Source organism: Lolium rigidum, chromosome 4 (assembly GCF_022539505.1).
Source record: "Lolium rigidum isolate FL_2022 chromosome 4, APGP_CSIRO_Lrig_0.1, whole genome shotgun sequence".
NCBI classification, from domain to species: Eukaryota; Viridiplantae; Streptophyta; class Magnoliopsida; order Poales; family Poaceae; genus Lolium; species Lolium rigidum.
In genome coordinates, this window is record NC_061511.1 from 134,633,185 (window position 1) to 134,655,632 (window position 22,448).

A 22,448-nucleotide genomic window follows, 5' to 3' on the forward strand; every position below is an offset into this window, starting at 1 on the left:
TCGTCAAGGTCAATGACGTCCTTCGGATCCGGCTTGCTGGCAGATGAAGCCTTCGGCGGAACTTCCACCTCAGGAGTGATAGGGACAGAAGCCGGAGATGGCTTGACCTTCTTCTTGGTGACCCTTGGGGCCTTGGGAGGTTGGCTTCCGGAACTACAGGAAAAGCATACAAACATAAGAACAAGTGTTAAAACTGGAACTTGGATCTCAGAAAGGAGACGCTTACCCGGAAGGTTTGAAAAAGTGCTGGATGGCAGGCTGCCCTTTGTTGCTGGTATTGATCAGCGCGAGGCGCTTCTTTTCCGCCTCAGCTTTCCGAGTAGCCGCGATACTAAGTGTTTCGCGGGGGCGTTTCGCTGGGGAGCTGGAAGGGGCTGGCCTTTTCCTCTTCGCAGGGCGGCTGGCTTCAGGAGCTTCCGCCTCCGATGCGGCTTCTGGATCCGGGTTACCGGTAGATGGGACTCGGAGGAGGTTTCCGAGTTCATTCTCTTCAAGCGCTTCGAGCTAATGCAAAGATAAAAACTTAGGCAAAGTTTGAAGAAAAACAATAAATCAAGTCCAGATGCCGTACCGCGGTTCCGGATCCCTCCGTGTGGATGTCTTTGTTGCATACGTGAACATGGAGTTCACGTGGGATTTTGAGGAGGAGCCGGATCCTCTTGTCAATAGCGTCGGCGGACAGGTTATCTTTGGTGGCGCGCATTGAATCTTCGCGCCCTGTGTATTCAAACATCAAGCGGTCCCTATGTTGGAGCGGCTGGATCCGCTTGGTAAACCAGGAGAGGGTCAAATCCTTCCCTGTGAGCCCTTCCTCCGTGAGCTTGCAGATCCGCCTTACTGCGCGGTTTAGCTGAGGCGAGTCGGAGAGGTGGGGGCACTTGTGTCCATGCCGGAGTCTCGTTGGCGGGGCTGTTCTTGAATGTTGGAAGTTTTTTGTCGCTCGCCGGGTCGGAGACGTCCTTCGGTAGAAGAAGCCTCCGGACCGGTACCTCGCGGATTCATGGCGATCGGTGTGGGGGTAGACGCGACCCGGGCGGAGGAGGAAAGTGATGGATCCGCAAGTTGGCGGTTCGGAAGTTTGGCGGATCTTCTCTTTCTTGACAGGTGAAGAAGTATCGGAACGAGAGGAAGCTGCGGAGTCACGCGGAGGTGGCCTTCGCAGAGAGCGACATGGTTGCTAATGGCGAGCACACTTGTTTGGAGATATATTGTGGGGTTGGAGCCCATATGTCTTCGAATTTCTCGGAAGAAGTCCGAAGGCGGAAACGAGAATCCGCGCTCCACTAATGCTTTCGTCGGCACCATCTCGTCATCCTTAGGAGCCGGAGTTGGTTCTAGTGGAACCGACCTCCGGCTTCCGGGTTGCGGGAAACCCTCCGCCTCGAGGTTCTTCAGTTCCGTTTCGGTGGTGGTACAGGGCCACCATTTTCCCTTAGCTTCAGAATCGCGCTTCCGAGCTTTGGATTTCTTGGCAGCTTCTTCCGCTCGCTGCTCCGTCTGGCCCGCCTCGGAGGTTTTTTCCGGGTGAGCGGAAGTTCCCTCAGTCTCCTTGCTGGAATCCTTTGAAGGATCCAGCCTGATGGGAACGAAAGGAGGAGGGGCGGAGGAGATAGGCGTCGCCATAATCGGTTCCGAGGTCGGAGGCGGAGTTGTTGAAGACATCTGGAGAAAAAGGTTGGCGGAAACTTTCCTTAGTCGGATCCCACTTCGTTTTCCCCAAGCTCATCCCTACCAACTGCGGTGCGAAAGTTGAGTTCGAAGTTTACCGTAATGGCGTGCGGTGGCCGGAGTTGCGGTAGCTCGTCGGAGTTATGAACACGAAGAACACTGCGGTGGCGGGAGTGCTCCGGTGATGCTCCGGTGGTTCTCCGGCGGGTTCCGGCACGGCGGCGGAGAAACTCTCAGGCGGCGCTCGGCGAGAGAGGAGAGGAGGGGTGAATGAGGGGTAAAGGGGTCGACGGGCTGGTATTTATAGGTCTGAGGGAATGAGATTCGTGTTCCGCATCCTGTGGTCGGAACGCAAGCGTCGCGCCGTTGGATGTGTGACACGTGTCCCAAACCCTAGCAGTAAAAACGGCTAGAGATAAGTTACCGCGCGAATCGCGCAAAAATGGCGCCAGAATTGGCGGAACCGTTTGAGTCTTTTTAAGATTCCGGGTAACTGCGTGAAGATAAGTTGTCTCTCATTCGAGCAGGGAGTAACCCGGAGATGTTCTTTTTAACGTCGATGGATGAAGTCCCGCGGGGTGGGAGCATTTTCCGCCTATAAGTTGGAAAAAAGAAGAAAATGCAACGTTGGAGCTCTTCAAGTTTCTCCGCGTTAGCACCGTTTGCCGGAGATTATGATGAACTAGCAAGGCGGAAACTGCAGGCGAAACTCGGAGAACTCTGGGGGCTACTGTTGTGGGTATACTTCATAGGTGTACCATCGACAGTGCCTAGATCCGGCAAGCCCGGGTGGCCCACAGACGGTGATGAGGCATGTGGCCCATCGGGCGGCCCGGTTGCTTGTTGATCATGAAGGAAGAAGTCCAGCCCGGGATCGGCGAGGCCGGATCCGTACCGACATAGGAGTAACCCGGATCCATGGAGGCCCATGAGGAACCGGATCCGAGTACGACGTATATGGAAGGCGGATCCGTGACGTGCACGGCAAGATATTGTACCGTAGTTAGGCTGTCCGTAATCCGGCTAGGACTCTCCATGTAAACCCTAGATCCGTGCGCCTTTATAAGCCGGATCCCGGGAGCCCTAGAGGCACAACCACAACTCATTGTAACAACGCGAAAGCGCCCGGATAATTCCGGACAAGCGGCGGTAGGCCCCTGTCATCGTGCGGGTGTTCCGAAGCTGGGTAACTCGCGTACCACCGTCCCGTGTGCACTCCGCCCTATGGCCCCTACTTCTTCTCCCCCTCGTGAGGATCCCTCCTCCGAGGTACCGTCGATTAGGCAACGACAATGGTATTGAGCTAGAGGGAAGGCATAATGTGGGGTTTGGAATGCACACCCGTTGGAAGATAATGCGTATCAACTCCGAGCAACGTTGGTCCATTTACAAGGAGACGGTGGCCGGGTCACAAGATAAGGCTTTGGAGTTGTTTGCAACCAAGACGGTTGAGGCTCGTATCGAGCTTGACCTTAACCGGCCCTCCTCCCCCGTTCGAGAGAGGACTCCTCCACCCATGAGCCAAGAAGAGGCCACCCAATCTCCCATTGTCCAATCTCCCATTGCCCAACAACCTCCGTTGGATAATGAGTATGATGAGCATGACGATGGTGATGATGGTTTCGAGATGAATTGCAACAATATCGGTGATTTGGATAAATATTGGAGGCAAGAGGAGATGGACCACTCCATTCCTTATTCCCGATGCTATGCGTCGGACTCGGATGATGATGGACCCGAAGAGGAGGTTGACGAGGATGGCTTCACGGCTAAGGAAGCCGAAAGAGCCGAGATCTTCAAGAAGGTAACCGGACGGGATATCCGGGTACCATTGTTCCGTGATGTTAGTCTTGCGGATGGAGCCGTGGTTGATGGTGGCAAAAGTTTACTTCTTGGAGCTAGGCCACTATCCAAGAGAGATGTGGATGGTACGACGGCTATGATCTCTAAAGGGCTAACGTTTGATACATTCTTGGAATTGAAGATATGGTTTAAGGAGTTCTCCATTAAGCATCATCGCCCTTACATCGTTGCTCACTCGGACTTGAAGAAGCGGTACACGCTAAAATGTGTGGATAAAAGGTGCCCATGGGTTGTCCGTGCACGACCTTTCAAAAAGGGCCCTCTTGGCACATAACAAGTTGTGTAGCCACTCACATGTGCCGGGGGCCGAAGCTTGATGGCAAGGATGCACAGCCGGACCACCGTCAACTCACATCCGAGTTCATTGCATACAAGCTCTCGGCGGAGATCTCATCACTTCCTATCATGAGCATTAGGTCCGTGCAAGATACGGTCAAATCCCGGTTTGCCTACGACGTCAAGTACGGGAAGGCATGGAAGGCCAAACAAGCCGCATTCAAGATGTTGTACGGTGATTGGGAGGAAGCATACAACCGTATCCCTAGGTTGTTGTTAGCGATGGCCGCAACTAACCCGGGCATGGTGCATGTGGTGGAGCCTTCCGCAACCAAAATGACATTGCATGATGGTAAAAGAGTGAGGGTATTTCACCGTGCATTTTGGTCATTCCAGCAATGCACGAGGGCATTCGAACATTGTAGGCCCGTCATAGCCGTGGATGGTACCTTCTTGACCGGTCAGTACAAGGGCACACTATTGGTTGCAATAGCAAGTGATGCAAGCAACCGTTTAGTACCATTGGCTTTTGCATTGGTAGAGATTGAGAACAATGATAACTGGCAATGGTTTTTCCATATATTGAGGACGAGGGTCATACCACCCTCAAAGGAAGTGTGTGTCATCTCCGATCGTCATCAAGGAATTCTCAATGCGGTGGAGGTTGCGATTCCCGGGCATGCTCCCTTGCATCACCGATGGTGCATGAGGCATTTTTGTGCAAACTTCTACCGGGCATGCAAGAGCAAAGAGTTGTCTGACCTTCTTCAAGATTGTTGCCTCGCTTATTCGGAGCGCCGCTTCGCAAACCTATACAACGGCTTGCTGAAGCACAAAGACCTCAACGCGGTGGTCAAGAGTTTCTTCATAGACACCTCGTATTTAACTCAAAGTGGGCGAGAGCTTATGATGAGGATGGGAGGAGATATGGCCAAATGACAAGCAACATGGCCGAGTGCTTCAACAATGTTTTGAAGGGTGTCCGTGCATTGCCCGTGACGGCAATCATTCAATACACATTCGAGAAGTTGAATGTCTATTTCCAGAACTACACCGATGAAACGGAGAAGGAAATTGCTTTGAATGCCGAGTTCCCAAAGAAGGTTCAAGAGTTCATGGATTTTCAGGCGAGGAAGGCCGACTCCCAAACGGCTACATGTTATGATAATGTTGACTGGGTTTACCAAGTGAATGAGCCGGGAGGCACCACACAAGGTGGTGTCCAACACGGAGGCCGGGCTTTCCGTGTGTCCCTAAAGACATGTGAATGCACATGTAGGAGGCCCTCTTTGCTTCATTTGGCTTGCTCCCACTTGCTAACGACGGCACGCACTAGACGTGTCGACTACAATAACCCGCTCACCGTTCGGGAGTCCGAGTTCTCAATCGAAGCCACAAAGAGGACATGGGCTCCAAGGTTTTCTCCTTACTTGGATCAATCACAATGGCCGGAGTATCATGGAGTGCAAGTTTGGCCAGATCCGGAATGGAAGGTTGTGAAACGTGGAAGAAGAAAGACAAAGAGGTATCACGGAGATATGGATAGATGGGGTCATTCGAGAAACAAGTTATTCCAGGAGTCTCGCGAGCCAACTAATTGTGGATCCTGCAATAGTAAGGGCCACAATAAAAGGAAGTGCACATCCGGCAAAAAATCAAAGGGCAATGATGCTAGCACAAGTCAAGCATCAAGTAGCCAACAAGCTTCAAATCAACCTCCAAGCCAACAAGTCCCAAGCCAACAAACCCCAAGCCAACAAGCTCCAAGCCAACAAGCTCCAAGCCAACCGCGTCAAACTCCTCCAAGCCAAACGCGTCAACCTCCTCCAACCCAAACGCGTCAACCTCCTCCAAGCCAAACGCGTCAACCTCCTCCAAGCCAAACGCGTGAACCTCCTCCAACCCAAACGCGTCAACAAGCTCCAAGCACACAAGCCCAACGGCAACAAGGTCCTACGCAAAAAGCTCCAAGGCAACAAGCCTCAAGGCATCAACCACAATGGCGACAAGCTCCAAGGCAACAAAGGATTCACGTAGGGCTTAGTAGAGGTGGCCGTCGCGGTGCTAGTATGCTACGATACCTAGCGGGGCCTTATCCGTATGTGTCTCGAAGTTACTACTTGCATTGTACTTTCTATTTTCATATTCCATGACTAATTTTGGTTTTTCAATTTGGTTTACAGGTATGGCAACTCAACCCACCAAGGGGAAGGGAGCATGGGAGGGCAATGAGAAGGAGGAGTCCGTTTGGGAAGAGGCGGTAAGGACGGTGCGGAAGAAGGAGAAGGAAGCACTAGAGAGGAAGAAGAAGGAGGAGGAAGACAAGAAGATGGCGGAGAGTGCCCGTATGCAAAAACAGTATGAGGAATACATATTGTTCCACAAGAGGAGGAATGCCAAGGTCGAAGGCCGAACGGGACCGCGAGGTACGGATAAAATTCTCGAGGAGCTGCCAACTTGAGCAAATTGCGAGGGAGAGGGCCAATAGGATGCACCTAGAGGAGGTGGCTAGGGAGGCTGAACGCATCAAGGAGGAGAGAGCTCAAGCGGAAGCTCGAAAAGACGGAGGAGCGCCACCACTTCTTCGATTCGGTCGTTCAGTTGGCTCGTGACTTAAGGGAGAAGGAAGAATTGGCTGAAGAAGCTAAGAAGAAGAAGGCAAGGGGGGAGGGAGCCTTTGCGACGCAGTGAACCTTGGCTATGTTCTTGTTGTCGAACCATTATGTTGTCTGAACCTTGATCTTCTCGAACCTTCGTGTCGTTGAACCTTATTGTAATTGAAACCTTGATGTCGTCAAACCTTATTTGTCATTTGAACCATTATGCTCGTGTCTATGTATGGTACATATTCAGTGCAATGTTCTTGTTGTCAAAACTGTTGGAATATGGTAGGATTTTTCATGGTTTTATCACAAGTCCATGTGTGGCGCCCTTCCCACTGGCGCCACAAGTGCTTGTGTGGCGCCCGTGGCATCGGCGCCACACATGCCAACTTATATGAGCTATTTGGTCGAAAACATCCAGGGGCTCCGGACGATAAGTCCTTAGCCGTTTTGGCGACCCTCTTTGTGTGGCGCCCGTGCCATCGGCGCCACACAAGCTTGTGTGGCGTTCGTGGCCTCGGCGCCACACATGCCAACTTATATGAACTATTGGACCCAAAACATACTGTAAGACAAATCGTCTGGGACTTAGCCGTTTTGGCGACCCTCTCTGTGTGGCGCCCGTGGCACGGGCGCCACAGAAGCATGTGTGGCGCCGATGCCACGGGCGCCACACAAAGAGGGTCGCCAAAACGGCTAAGTCCCAGACGATTTGTCTTACAGTATGTTTTGTGCAATTAGACATGCATCTGTGGGCGCCGATGCCACGGGCGCCACACTCTGCAATGTGGCGCCAGTGGGAAGGGCGCCACTCATTGACATGTGTTAAAACCATGGAAAATCCTACCATATTCCAACAAAACTGCCATCATGTCAAAAGCTATGTCATACACACATCATATCAACAGCCATTTTGTACACACATCATGGACATAACATCATCAAACCTAACATCGTAGCACATAGTTTCATACAATTTAAGATAGCATTCAAACAACACGAAGCAACGAAGATAGAGTTGACAACACTCGACGTTCTAACTATCGGTGTCGGAGCCGGATTCGCCGGTGTGGGGGTAGTGCACACGGCGAGCGGTGTCGTCGAACACCTTGACGATCATCTCGCCGTCCCCCTCGTACGAGGAAGGTGAGATGGCAGCCGGGCTCGAGGTGGAGGTCACGGGCGAACTTGTCCTACCCCGTGTGCAGGTACATCTTGCCCTGCCCGTCGAACGGGACCTCCACGGGCCAGCGGCGAGGTTGCGGCTAGCCTCCCGTAGGCTGCAAGTGCGCCGGCTCGACGCCGTCGACGAACTCGGCGAACTTGTCCGGTAGCCGCTTGATGCCGAGTGGATCGTCGTCGATACGAAGGAGGAACTCGAGCGGCGTTCGTCATGCGAAGACGAGGAGGATGCGAGTGATGGTGATCGTGGGGCCCTTGCTGCTCCACCGCGGCGGCCCCTTCCCCGGCCCGGGGCGCCCAGGACCGCGGCGGCCGCCCCTTCCCCGCCCACCGAGCACCGGCCATCCTACATGTTTACATTTTTGAACCATATTACGATCCATTCAACTAACAAATATGAGTTACTCCATCACAAATACTAGGCATACATGTGGGTTCATACACATACATACATAGAGTTCATACACATACATGTGAAATTTCATATGTAGATTTCTACACATCTATGGTTCAAACACATGCATACATGAGGCTACCATCTCCAACACAAACAATACAATATAGAGTGCACAAAAGAAAAAAAAACATGTCTAGGGTTCATGTCCAAATCTAGCCCGATCTATGAAATTAGTGGATGAATGGAGAAGATTTGAAGGAGATTACCTTGACAAATGGATGGGGAACGATCTCCACGGACGAGATCCGACGATTTGGTGGTGGATTTGGTGGGGGGAGAGGGAGGAGAGAGAGAACCGGGTTGGGGAGGAGGAAGAGAAGAAGAGAAAGAAAGAAGAAGGGTCGGGCTGGGCGCGCGCGGCGCCAAACTTAAGTCAATGTGTGGCGCCCTTCCCGGGGGCGCCACACTTTCAAAGTGTGGCGCCGGCCGGAGCGGCGCCACTCGTGCTTGCCACGTCGGATCGGGGTCACCGGCTCGGCGTCGACGGGCCACGTCGGATGGGTGTGTGGCGCCAGAGCTAGAGGCGCCACATGGGCACGTGTGGCGCCCTTGAGAGGGGCGCCACACAAAAGGGTCAGATTCGTGAAATAGTTTCGCCAGAGGATCAGTCTGTGTTTTTCTTTCAGTTTTAGGTTATTTTTGTGTAAATCGCCGGGTCTAGATGCTCCCGCAGCATGGACCAACCCGTCCTCGCCAGATGGAAGTTATTGTGTGTATATTGTCATGTATTGGTCTCGGTATCCTGAATATTGAACAGTGCTACTTAGCCCACTAGCTTTTATTCAGCAGCGTCTCTATTCCCGGTACAGATGATGGCCCAACGACCTGGACAAACGGCAGGATGAGCAATGCTATACGTACGACTGAATTTATCGTATCGTTTGGTACGATCAGACTCAAGTTAGCATCAGTCAGCTTATGGGCCAGATTATGGGAGGTTCCTGGGATTGCATGTGTTCTCGGCCCAACGACACTCTGCCTGGTACCACGCGTCTGAGTAATACAGCCCAGCTGTCCCATACACCTACACGTTGCCTCATTAAAAGCCAACACCACGGTCGCCATCTATTGTTCTTCCCCAATCCAGTCCAGAGTCCAGACATCCCAAGAACCATGGCGTCCTCGTCCTCATCCAAATCAGGTGCGCTCTCCCTCTCATCCCTTGTCCAGTGTGCAGCAGCAGCAGAGTGATCACGAAGGCACTTGGTACTACAAGTGCAGATTCTTCAGTGTAAGCTTCCTTTTTCAGCTGTCGATCAAAATCTGAGTTTCGACCAGTTGTAATATCCCTGCTAAGAGCAGTCGTTTCTTGGTTTCCATGCAGACCGGGCAGTGCTCAGGTGGAGGGAGAGATACACAGAATTACTGGAGGCGGATGGCGGATTGGCGGTCAAGGTGCCGCTCCCGGAGCCGCCTACACTCGCGCAACCTGCCTCAGCTCACAACTAGGAGTACCAAAGATCTGGCGCGCGCAAATCTTATGTACCCGTCATCGACACCATGGCTACGCTGATTGTGCTGGCCGGCCTAATCGCCCTGTTGGGATCCTGTCACAAAATGAAGTGTGTAGCTACCCAGGCATACGTTGTAGTAGGCCGAACTAGGTACACTACCACAGTTTGGATCTTTTTTGTGCAGGTACTACAGTTTGGTTCGGTAATCCTTTTTAGCTTAGTGTATGTTGCCAGCCTCTCGGCAGCTTATCTAAAATTCACTTGTATGCTTATGGCTGATCTGTTTTAGTTTACTGTACATTGTACTGTATCACCAATCAGGAAATCATCATGTAAGATCACCCCAAACCGACATGGCGACATGTTCCGCTGGTCCATCTCGTGATTACAGCACGTCCGTCAATCCAGCCAAACTCACAGTCGCCCACTCGTTACTGTGTCGTGGGCCATGGTTACGACCTACCAATGTATTCATGTTTTACTGCTGCTTATATATCAGACTATTGTTCCTGTACAGCAATCTCCAACCACTTCACAACGGTCCAGATAACAGGAGCAAATAGACCCGGGAGCCAAAACTCCCTTCCCGTTTTAATATGCAGATACTTACAAACCTAGATAAATTTGTAAGACCGTTTGAACAAACTACCTCCATTCCATATTAATTTATTGATTAACGCTAATTTAGTAAATTAACTACCTCATCTGTCCCGATTTACAAGACATGCTCGTGTCCCTAGATAGTCAACTTAACCAACACAATAAAAATTATATAACATAAAAATATCATTACAAAGTAAAACATCTAAACTTTCTTATATTATGTTAATCAAATTTACGATCTAGAAATACACATAAAACCTATAAACCGAGACGGTGGGAGTAAGGGCAACACGATAATTAATATTTATCAATCAGCGTTATCTTTTATGAGTACTAAATGAGCATTAACTAGTACCCTCTCTCCCAGTTTACAGGCCTTGCGTGTGTTCCTATATCACCAAATTGACTAACATGATATAGATTAAATAACATAAGAATTATATTATTAAAAATTAAAATATCTATACTTTTTAGTGATATATATATTTTTAATGTTCTAACTTATAAATAACACGAGACAATTTATGGTTGGGTTTTTTTTCTCACTTGCAACTCTCGTGCAATTTGTAAAATCTCCGTTGCCACCCCATGTACAATTTAGAAAATCCCACGTTGCACCAACCAGCTAGTACAGAATACAGAATTTAATTCGCCATGAGAAAATTTCCTTTTTCTGGCACACGTGTCGTGTCGAGTCAGCAATGGCGAGTGCGCGATGACAAGTTCTCGACGGTGAGTCCCCGAGTGTGTCGAATCCGCGATGGTGTGCTCGCGATAGCGAATGCGCGATGGCACGCCCTCGAGCGAAGCAACTGCCCGATGGCGAGTATGCGACGGCGAGTACGCGATGGTGAGTTATAGACGACGAGCCCCCGAGTGTGTCGAGTGTGCGATGGCGAGTCTGTGATGGTGAGCACGCGATGGAGAGCCCCCCGAGCGAGGCGAGTGCACGATGGCGAGTCCGCAACGGCGAGTGCGCGATGGAAATTCTCGACGGAGAGCCCCCGAGCGTGGTGAGTCCGCAACGTCAAGTGCGCTATTGGCTAGTCCGCAACGGCGAGTGCGCGATGGCGAGCTATCGACGGCGAGCCCTAGAGCGTGTTTAGTCCGCGATGACATCGCCCGTGCAGCGGCGGCTTCGGAGGGCAACAAGCCCCAACACAAGACTTCCCTCTTGTGGCTTCCCTGGCCGTAGCCACCGTCGACGCTGGCACACGCCGGTCGATAAATGCAGAGGGTTAGGAAACACATCGGGTGGATCCTCTCTGCGCGAAGGTGAAGCTTCCGTGGGTGCGCGTTGGTCGTGCTCTCGGCGACGTACACGGGCAATGGGCTGGCGACATGATGTGGAGGCCTGGACCACGGATCTTCAGTGGCGCGGCAATCGTCGGCGACTAGCCGAGCGGGCCCAATTAGGGCAGCACACTTTGCTCGATCTGGGTCACGCGGGCCGCGACTGTTGCACATACCTCGTTAGCCATGGGGGTGACGGTTGGTTGTGATGCGACGGTGGGCACTGTGTTGCTCATATGTCAATGGTGCGCCTGTTCTTTCCTACTGCGGTGGAGGTTCTGAACCTCCTTCGTCGTTGTTGGACGGTGGATGACGGTATGGGGGCTTGTACTTCTGCATCGAAGAATAAAGGTGGCACTCGCGTCAAGATGAAGATCAACTGGATGCTTGTCCTCCTTGATCTGGCCGGAGTGTCGAGTTCTGGAAGGCTCCCCCGACGAAATCGCTTGGGCGAATCATGCCTCGAGATTGCCGGATCGAATTGGATTCGATCATGTGTTTACATATTTTTGTGACCCTTTGGTTTCAGAAGGGAGCGGCGTGAAGCTCTACTATATGTTGCCATCAATGTTCATGTCTTTTTTGGTTTCATGGTGAAATCAGAGGGGGGGGTGAATAATATGGGAGTTGTGAGGACTATTGCTGGTGGTTCGAGGCTTTGTGTCGATGGTGAACTTGCTTGGTGTTTCTAGCTTTATCACAGCGGCATGCGAGTGGGAGCAACACCACAAGAGGAGTTCCTTAAATGGTCCCGTCCTAATTGGTTGTGTCCAACAATGATCTTGTTGAAGGTATTATTTTAAGAGCTGGTCTTTCTTCACGGTGAAAACATAAGATCTATGATCTGCCGACGATGACTTGTGCATTGTTTACTTTTTAGAGGCGCCGCTTTTGGGGAACTTGAACTTTAGATATTATCATGGTGGTGTGTTTGTGCAGCTGTTGTAAGGACTGAAACATGCCGGAATTTCTCTTTTTTTTAGCTTCTTCTTCTTTTTTTTTGGTTGCGTGCATCCGTACTACTATTAGGTATTATGTTGTTGCATAAGGTTGATATAATTAGTATCTTCTCGATATTAGTATATTTCTTTTATTAAAAAAATAGCTGCAAGGAGAGCCCCGCCACCAAGTCTACCAAGTTTCTTATTAAAAAGTCTATCGAGTTTTTGTCAATTCTATTTCTTACATAAGTATATGGATCACATGGTGTTGTTATTTTTTACTCTAGGAAGATCCCTGCTTGACTGCCCGTAAGGTGGTATGTGAAGCAATAGGTCAATGGGTCGTTTCAACAGTGTCTGAGGACCTCAATAATGCAGTTAGCAGTGAGATGTGTGTAAAATTCTCAGTTGTCTTTGGTATATGGTAACGCATACATTTTTGATCTTTTTCAAAGGTATACTAGCTTTTTCATGTGATAAATGATATATATACCTTTCAGTACATTAATGTGTACATACCTACATGCACAAATGCCTTATTAGTGATGTTTGTTGTTTACAAAAACAATATACTCCATGTATTCCATGGAACATGTTGAAAGTTTGTTACAATTTAAATACATCTAAGTATAAATAATGTCTAGACACGTTTAAATTTAGATAAACTTTTGACAAGATTTCATGAGAGGAGGAAGTACTTTGAGTTGAAGGGCAAGTGAGTTCTAATGTTAATTCAAATCCTTCATTTTGCAAAGTAGGTATTCATATGATGACATCATCTACAATAATGATCTTCAGCCCATCTTTGGACAACGAGATCTTCCTCCTAGACTCAATGATGATGTTGAAAGAGTAAAGTTTCTAGGTATTTGTTTTCGGATATTTCTTCACCGGATCAATCTAGGATCTTTTTTTATGGTTGCCGCGAGGGTGTTTATCCTTGCAATATTTATTCTGGCTCCTACGTCCTCGACAATGGTGATTCGTTCTCTCGGCTATCCGACGATGTCAGCTATGCTGTTTGGTTGCTTTTTCCTGACATACTGGTGTTGTAGTTCTTGCCGATGGTGTTTGACTATTTCACTGGTTGTGCGCGTGCACATAGCCTTGACATTGCGGTTTAATTAAAAATTATGGGAGAATCTTCTTCGGTATTTTCAGGTTTATTGTTTGGTATCTATCTTCGGCTTCCTCCGGGAAATTACAAGAATGTGTCATTAAAGAATAAAGGGTTTGAAAACCTCGAAGATTTGTCGGTTTCTTTCGGACTTTATTTTGTAATAGTTGAAGTCAGCCCGTGTATCTTTACCATGTACTATTTGTTAATATAAATATATGCGGTATTGATTGTCAACAAAAAATCATGTGCCATAAGTGCAATATTATAGAAAAATATTTTTCATTTGTATAGTTCCTATACTTGAGCCTAGCAAATAAGAAACATGTCGAAAGATACCAGAAAGAGATTCCTCAAGATTCTCCAACAACTAAATGTATTTTTTTACCCTTATTGGAAGTAACCCTTCATACTTATACTTTAAGAAAATCATTTGTTTTAACAATAATCATTGCATCATGGAATTTGTCTGCGCTATTTTCAAAGTTTTAGAAGTACTAAAGTATTTCCATCTATTTTGTTGTCCTTCATGTATTATATTTTAAGAATTTTTTTTGTTGTAACAATAACAACTGAAGTATAATTTTATTTTTGTAATTGCTCCCAGGTGCATATGCTTCCTTCACCTATAAGCTATATTTCTAATTGTTTAAAATATTCAAACAAATATTCTATATGTACATCTCGACAAGTTATGTGTGTTCGTACAATTCACCAAAATCAGATTTTTTGTGTGGTCGATGTAAAATACAAAACATGCCTCTCAAAAAGCATTATTTTTAGCGCCATATTTGTATTTTTTTTCACAGTTCATATCACAAGTTGATTTTTCATGGAAAGACTTTATACACACGTAGCATGTGAATATCTACCAGGAAATTTTTCGTTTAAAATTTTCTGATATTTTAAAATGTATCAAAGATGAATTTAAAATAAAGGTAGCGGATGCACCCAAGAGGCAAACATCACTCCCTTTCTTTTAAAGTTTGAAGTATTTTTTTAAAAAAGTTTGAAAGTACTTTTGGACTCATAATAAGATTATAGACCTTTTCTCGCATGCCTGATGCATATATACTTGGAAACCTACTGTACTATTTTTGGTATATATATATATATGAACATGGCCCCACATGCATGGCCCCATAGATATACAAACCATAATCCGGCAGTGAAAAATTATAATAAGCTGCAACGGCTGAGATTTTGGATGTACTACTATGTGAACAACCGTTCATATATCAAAGTTGCAATTAGAAAATCGGCCGGCTAGCCTGTCTTGGCACGATGGGCTCACGCAGGCCATTCGAGGACAAATGCTCAACTTTACTAAAATGGAAAATGCTGGATTGATCTGCCTATAAATTTCTCGGCTACCACAACTTGTCCGGTCACAAAAGCAACGTCGCCGCGCCTAGCAGGGGTTGCCGGCTGGCCAGGACAATATTTAGTTTTCCATGGCAACGGTCGCTGCTTCTCTACTGCTACTAGCCTTCCTCGTCGCCGGCACGTCCGGCGCCGTCACGTTCGAGGCGACGAACAACGCGTCGACGACCCCCGGCGGCCAGCGCTTCGACCGGGATTACGGCGTGGGCAACGCGACGCGGGTCCTCTCGGAGGCCTCCTCCTTCATCTGGAAGGTCTTCAACCAGACGGAGGCGGACCGCCGGCCCGTCGACCATGTCGCCCTCGCCGTGGTGAACGACACGTTCGGCGGAGTCGCGTCCACCAGTGGCAGCGCCATCGAGCTCAGCCAGCGCTACGTCGGCGGCTACACCGGCGACCTGCAGGCGGAGCTGACGGGGGTGCTGTACCACGAGGCGACGCACGTGTGGCAGTGGGGGCTGCAGGACTACGAGGCACACTGGTGGGTCTTCGAGGGGGTCGCCGACTTCGTCAGGCTGAGAGCCGGGCTCGGGCCGGCGCACTGGGTGGCGCCGGGGCAGGGGAGCAGCTGGGACAAGGGGTACGACGTGACGGCGAGGTTCCTCGACTACTGCGACTCGCTGATCAAGCCCGGGTTCGTCGCGGAACTGAACGCCGTCATGAAGGACAACGGGTACAGCGACGAGTACTTCGTGCAGATCCTGGGAAAGAGCGTGGAGGAGCTGTGGAACAACTACAAGGCCAAGTACGGGGCTTGATCCATGTTATAGCAGTCACGTTTATAGAAAGGCAACTCTGAGCGTCCCCGAAAGATCAAATCCCGGATTCCCTGGGTCTGTACTCTGTGGCCGTGGAATCCTGTGCATGTACGTCTCCGATCGCTCGTTGACTCGGCCCACGCCTGCGCGTCTCCATAGAGACGAAAACTTTCGTGCGGCTCTGCCCCCTGACCGGCATCCAACTCCGGCTAGGGCGGCATCGACGCCCGTTCGCAGCAGATGACTCACGCAAGAGAAAATTACCGCCGGCGCCGCTCCACCTTGCACAATACCACTCCATCCCCTTGCAGCAGGTAGCAGATGGAGTGCCTCGCGCGCAGCAACAGCGCGGCTAGCCGTCGCCGGCGACGCTCCTCGCAGCAGCACGGTCGCCCCGCGTTCGTACACCGCCGCCGCCTGCCACAAGCCCACAACACCGCCGTCATCCGACCGCCGTTGAAGACTTGAAGCATCGGCAGCCGGCCTTTGTAGCACCGGCGGCCGCCGTTTGTAGCAGGAGCCGACGAAGTTCGCAGTAACGCTGGCCTGCGCTGGACCTTTGCAGCAGCAGTGTGCGGCGCTCGTAGCAGCTGCAGCCGACGTTTGTAGCTGTGGTAGACGTAATTTGCAGCAAGCAGTCCTGGCCGACCGTCCTTGCAGCAGCGGCGTCGGCCGCTCGTAGCGGAAGGTTGTTTGTAGCAGGGCCGGCGACCTTCCGTAGCAGCACGTGCCTTGTAGCAAGGTAGACGTACGGTTGTTTATAGCAGCGCCGTCGGCTTTCTGTAGTAGTGCCGGCAGCCTTCTGTAGCAGGGCGGACGACCGTTTGTAGCAGCGGGCGAGCAATTCCAGGACCACGATGGCGGCGACGGCCGACACGAGCGACACACGAGGCGGTGGTGAGGCCAGACATGGAGCACGGGTGGTGAAGATGGAAAAGACTGCCCCCATTTTGAAGGGATTTAGAGAAGAGACGCAGACATGTAGATCCGACGAGCGCCAACGGTAAGGAATTCTGCTAATTTTCATAGAGTGCTACGGCCGCGAGGGGATTTGGGGGCATGTGAGAGTGGCGAGAAACAGAGGAGAACAGGCAGGGAGGAAGAGATAAGGCCGAGACCATCCTCCATCGTGTGTGGGCCTTGCGGGACGCGTGTCAAGCCAGCAAGCCGGAGGATGCGATGGCGTGGATCGTCCGGGGGAACAAAATCGTTTCCCTTTATAGAAACGCAAAATCTATTTCCTTCATAGACACTCCCCGTGTCTTACAGCATGCCCATGCTTCTCTTCCGTCAGATAGCGATCGAGCGGCGTGGAGCGAAGGGCGCTAATGTGCAAACCAACGACCACCTCGTTTTTTTTCTTTCCTTTTTTCGTTCTTTCTTTGTTCGAAGTCGAGGCTCGTGTCCATCCCCATTCTCCCCCCCCGCTCCGCAGTGACCACTGCCCTTCGATCTCCACCTCCAAATTAGCTTGTTGGCGGCGAACAGTCAGACATGAAGCTTCGGCAATAGTTTCCTGGTAGGTTGGAGTAGTTTGCTTTATCTGGCTGGGCTTACGCATTGATGCGTCAGAGGCGGGATTTGGTTGATGGGATGGTTTGTTTGGCGGCGCGAACCGACAATTTGACTGTTCTGAGGCGAGCGGACTTCGGGAGAGGAGCTTTCGAACTTCAGTCTGCATCGTGTCCTCGCGAATCGACCATTGTGAGTCGTGGCGGACGTGATTTGAGGCCTCAGCGATAGATCATGGGAGTAGCGGTGCCGGTGAGTTTTCCTATCTCCTTTTTTTTTATTCGGTGGCTTGCAATTGTATACGTAGGCACTCGATCTCACTTCCAATTTTTGGTCAGTGTCGTGCTAATTTTTGTTTGTCAGTTTTGATGTTGTTTTTGGTGTTCTTGCCTGTAGTGTCGCATCCATTAGTGTTTAGTTCATATAGTTTTTGTAGTAGGCATTATGTTTAGTAATGCTCAGTAGTTCTCGCTATAATTGTTACATGCAGATGATTTTTTAATAGGTACAACATGTTTGAATGCAAAGTACTTGTTTGAGATACACACTAGTTTTGTTCAGACCAGATGTAGGTTATGTACAATGCATCAAGAATAATACATCATGTGGTTATGGTTGTATGTATATTTTTGCATCGTGTTCATGTATGTAAGAAAAAGTTCTAACCATGATTGCGGCATGTAATTATAGAAATAGAACAATGTCTAATTTGTTGTAGTAGTTTTAATTATAACTATACAACTTTCATTCTACCTTTTTTTAATCCATAGGATGTATATTTCTAGTGATAAATACATCCTAGCAGCATGGGCATAATTCATGTATACTCGGGGTGTATTTTTTATACGTTTCGGTTGTTTCTTAGTTTTTATTGTGTATAGTCTACTTTTATAGTCATATGATGTACTTTGTGCGTAGTTAGTATATCTCCAAAATATTATTGTTAGTATATATATCCACAAAATAGGAAGTATTTTATTCTAACTAGTTGAATGCCCGTGTATTGCTACGGTGCAACATTGGTTTTAGTGTGTAATTATGGATATAAAATTAATAGGGAGTGTACTCTTTTGTCAATGAAATTTCTGCTTATTACCCCCTTTTAATTCTCTGATGAACTAAATAATACTTGGAAGGAAAAATACTAAAGGAGACGACTCTATTCATGTCACAGATTAGTAAAAGCAGCGGTCTAATTGAACTGAGTAAACCATGACTAATCATAATTATTATTATTCTTGTTTCTTCTCGACACCTGTTTTTTTCCTCTGATGCCTTAATTCTCGGTTCGTATAAACGCAGTAGTAATTAAGTATGTATTGCACATAACTTCAAATTTCATACAAGATTGCAATAGTTGGTATAAGTAACGGAACATCATACCATGATGTAACCAAAAACACGCAGGTCTGCATATATAGGAGATGAAGAAGAAAGATCATCCCATGAGTTTGTAGTGCATGAAATGCTACAAAACCCATATTCTGGAAGAAACAAACTCGAAGAGACTAAGTCTAGGAAATTGATCCGACTAGTCTTTAAATTGATGACATATCTATAGACGCAAAGTGTTAAACATGAGGTTTGATCACTGGTGGGTTGAGGTGAGGGTTTAGTGTTTAGGGTATGGGAAGGTTCCCCATCAGGTAGCCTAGGTCAACGCGTAGAATAAACTGACAAAATTAACTTTGTTGTTTTGTTTTTCTCTTCTAATTTATAGACACGTGGTAGAGCGCGGGGCCGGCCATCCTTGAAGCAGATTTCATAGCAGTTGGTGCAATGAATAGCCTGCTGATTCCACGTCACAAGAAGACTGCTTTGACCGGAACATGTGCTACATGGGAACAAGCGTTTGAGATTTAGGTGCACCCTAAAGAGCATTAGGTAAACAAACCCCAATATGTGACGAGGATCAGTACAACGCAAAGAACAACAACTGCGCACATGGCGATCGACGACGAGTGAACATCGCTACTCTGTGACTTATGTAGGAGTAATTCGGAGAACACAACTGATGAACATATGCACTAGATGTCCTAGAAAAGATGACTAGATCGACCAAAGTCGCAGGGTGGTATTGGTTTTGGGGATTTGCGTATTTTCAACCAAGCGGTGCTTGCACGGTGGGCATAAATGCTTATTCATCACCATCATTTTGTGTGCACATTTATTGAAAGCAAAGTATTACCCATGAGGTAATCTCCTTGACACGGCATTCATACAAAATACTTTGCATTCTTGGCAATGGATGCATGGTCTTGGATTGTTAAAGAGTGGAGTAATATGGTGAATTGGCTGGTGGGTCTCGAAACCCATCAACCCAGCTACGAGAACTTGTGATGAAGGTTTGGTCAGATCAAGTTTCCCGCATCATGATGTTGCTTCCATTCTAGCGATCAAGCTTACACAAATGTCGTGTGATGATTTTGTTGCTTGGTTCCCACCGAAAAATGACATGCTTGCAGTCCATTCTGCGTACACACTCGGTATGCAGCCATCTATGGAATTACGGAGCAATGGACAATCCAGTTTAGAACCTTAAGGAAATAGAGGCTTATGGAATCTCCTATGGAAAACAAAGGTGCCGAAAAAGTTACGAGTGTTCGCCTAGAAGGCGACGATGTCTACCCTGACAGTTCGCTTGGGGCTCCAGCAAGGAATGCCCATGATAGACCCAACCTGCACCATTTGTGGACTTGAAACTAAGGATGGTCATCACGCGCTTATACGATGCACAATGGCCATAGCTCTATGTGAAGATATGAGGAATGTATGGACCCTACACAAGAGGCTGAATTCCAAGTAACTAGCAAGAATTGCTTATGCACATATTAACAACTGCTTCACCCACCATAAGAGCGAAGCTTATTTTCCTTATGTGGCGTGCATGTCACCATCGAAACAACATTATTTGGTAAGGCTTCGGTAGTTGCGTCATCTTCATCATCACTAACTATCTAGAGCCCTTCTCTAATGTCAATGCACCTAAAGGAAAATAAGTTGTCACCTCTGAACACCATCTACCTAAAGGTTCAGTTAGCATCTCTAACAGGACAACACCAGTTGAAGGACAACTTAAAGCTAATTTGATGCAGGCTCGGAAGAGCTTACTAAGAAGGCTAGTATCAGAGTTATGATTCATGACAGGTGATTGCGTTTGAATGGAAATTTCTCCCATTATGTTCTAGTGCTAAAGAAACTGAGGTTCTAGCTTGCCTGAAGAGTCTCAAACACATGAACTCATTTCTTGATTATCCTTCGCTCACCTGGTAAACATGTTCCGATTGGAATGTATATTTGACCGATTTTTATGTAGACCGTGTTTAAATGTGCCTTCTTGCTCATGGGCTGGCGTGTACCACGCATCATGTTTGCTGACACGTTATAGTTGGGAGATGATAAATAAGTTGTTGTATATAGTGACAAAGATCATCAACATGGCGCGCGGGTGGGGGGCGGGAGGGTGTCGTCGTGGTGAATAGACAGATGCCTAGGTAGGCTTATGTTGGGGCCGGTGGACACCGGAGGATCCCGGGAGTGATGATGCGGTAAAGATTGCACACGGAAGAATATACGATGTACCCATGTTCAAGACCCTCGTGAGGAGGTAACACCCCTACTCCTGCATGTCTGACTATATATAGAGCTATACATGAGAACTGCAATGGCGCTCCTTGAGCTATGTGTCTCTTTCTAATGGTGCCCCTGTAAGCTTAATAGCTAGAGGAAGAAGAATGGTGCTCATATCAATGAGCTGAGGGAGAATGAGGCCTCCAGGGCTCCACGTGCGTGTGGTTCCCTAGTGTGCCTTATATAGGCTGGCACCCAGGGGAGATGGCCCCATAGCCAGCCCAAGATGGTATTTCTCCTTTGCTTGCATTTTACTTGTATTTCCTTCATAACTATTGACCTGTATCTTGCACACTTTATCTATTTAATCACCAATTTTGGTGTACCCGGGGTCATCCCTCGACAGGAGGGGGTAGGGGCTGCTATCCCGACGGTTGTTCCCTTTGACGGCGCCCCGTGCAACCCTTGTTTTCTTCCTTGTCCCAGCTCAATAATTCTCACAGTTTATATAAAGGTTTTCAAGGCAAACGGAACTGGTGGCGAAGGAATCAACATCATCTCACGCTATAGGGGAAAAAGACCATCCTCATTGCACCCTTTAGGGGCTGCCCACACCCGATCACCCTTCTGGTCCACCAGACCGCCTCCGCGGTGACTTCTAGTGCTTGGTTTCTTCTTACAAAATGTGTCACGGCAATATTAAAAAGACATGTCTAGATCTAAGTCGACTTAGATGTCATTCAAGTCTCAATTACAACCTAGTTGCAGCTTATCTACAACTTATAAGTCAGCACTAATATCAAATCAAATTCAATAGTCCGCATATCTATTTGTCAGTTACAACTTACGTGTAACTAGAAATATCTCAGTTGCAACCCATTTGTAATAAGGGAATCCGAGTTGTAACTTTCATATCACATCACTAATCGCGAGGAAAAATCTACGGCTAAGACTACCCACAATGGGGTATCACAGATACTATCATGCATTTCATGCACGCAAATATAATTAATGATGAAATAGATTATAGTGGTATCAAAGTAGATACCGCATCATAGCACGTATAAATAGAAAATACATGTTAAATAAATCTTTTACACAGTTTTACATCGAGATTTTACAAATCAATAAATATAAAAACTATGATTCTACTATATGATACCATGCATTGTAGAGATAGTATTATATATTACTATCATATGCATGATACAACTATATGATACTATGTATTGTGACTAGTCTAAAGGAGTCGAATGAGATTTGTGAAATCTCAGCTGCCTAAGAATTAACATTTCCCGTATTATAATTATACATTGGAATAAAAGTGAAAGGTCAAGCTACAAAGCTAGAAAAAAATCTAGCTAATAGATTGAAATATACTTAGATTTCGGGACTAAGGCAATAATCACCAAAAATATATAATAGAAACCGAGCAAAGAGAGGTATGTCGTCCTGACGTACCTCGTTAGATAGGTGTCGGGAACCCCGGAGGTCGGGGCTAGACAAACCCAGATATCACATCTGGCATAAGCCTAACCTAGATCTCTAGGGCCTACAGGGTGAGAATCGGTAACACAACAGTGACTCTACGAATGAAAGCAAATATATTACAACTCTTAGCAGAGTTAAGATCCAAATTTATTACACGCAGAGGTCACTGGCCACCATTCAACAAGCAACGGAAAGAAAATTATGTTATCTAGATAACAAGATTGAAAAGGGCCTAAGAGGCCATAACATAAGGTGACATCCCATCCCATAAGTCTTA

At 47.9% G+C, this 22,448-nt stretch overlaps 1 protein-coding gene and 1 long non-coding RNA gene across 2 annotated transcripts; both read left to right on the top strand.

Moving 5' to 3' along the window:
* The first annotated feature begins 9,141 nt into the window (after positions 1-9,141).
* On the top strand, positions 9,142-9,775 carry LOC124705869. The gene is made up of 2 exons (XR_007004174.1): positions 9,142-9,280; positions 9,374-9,775. It is a non-coding gene; the product is annotated as an uncharacterized LOC124705869 (long non-coding RNA).
* Positions 9,776-11,026: 1,251 nt separating this feature from the next.
* On the top strand, positions 11,027-15,598 carry LOC124647529. Its single transcript, XM_047187458.1, has 2 exons — positions 11,027-11,119; positions 14,906-15,598. Exons 1-2 carry the CDS (start codon positions 11,027-11,029, stop codon positions 15,596-15,598), a joined length of 786 nt encoding a protein of 261 aa, XP_047043414.1.
* The last annotated feature ends 6,850 nt before the right edge of the window (positions 15,599-22,448 follow it).

Excerpts from the sequence above, each read along its gene's own strand:
- LOC124647529 (XM_047187458.1), top strand. The coding sequence starts at position 11,027 with ATGGAGAGCCCCCCGAGCGAGGCGAGTGCACGATGGCGAGTCCGCAAC. Across the intron at positions 11,120-14,905 it reads ACGGAGAGCCCCCGAGCGTG|TTTTCCATGGCAACGGTCGC; the intron begins GTGAGTCCGCAA and ends GACAATATTTAG.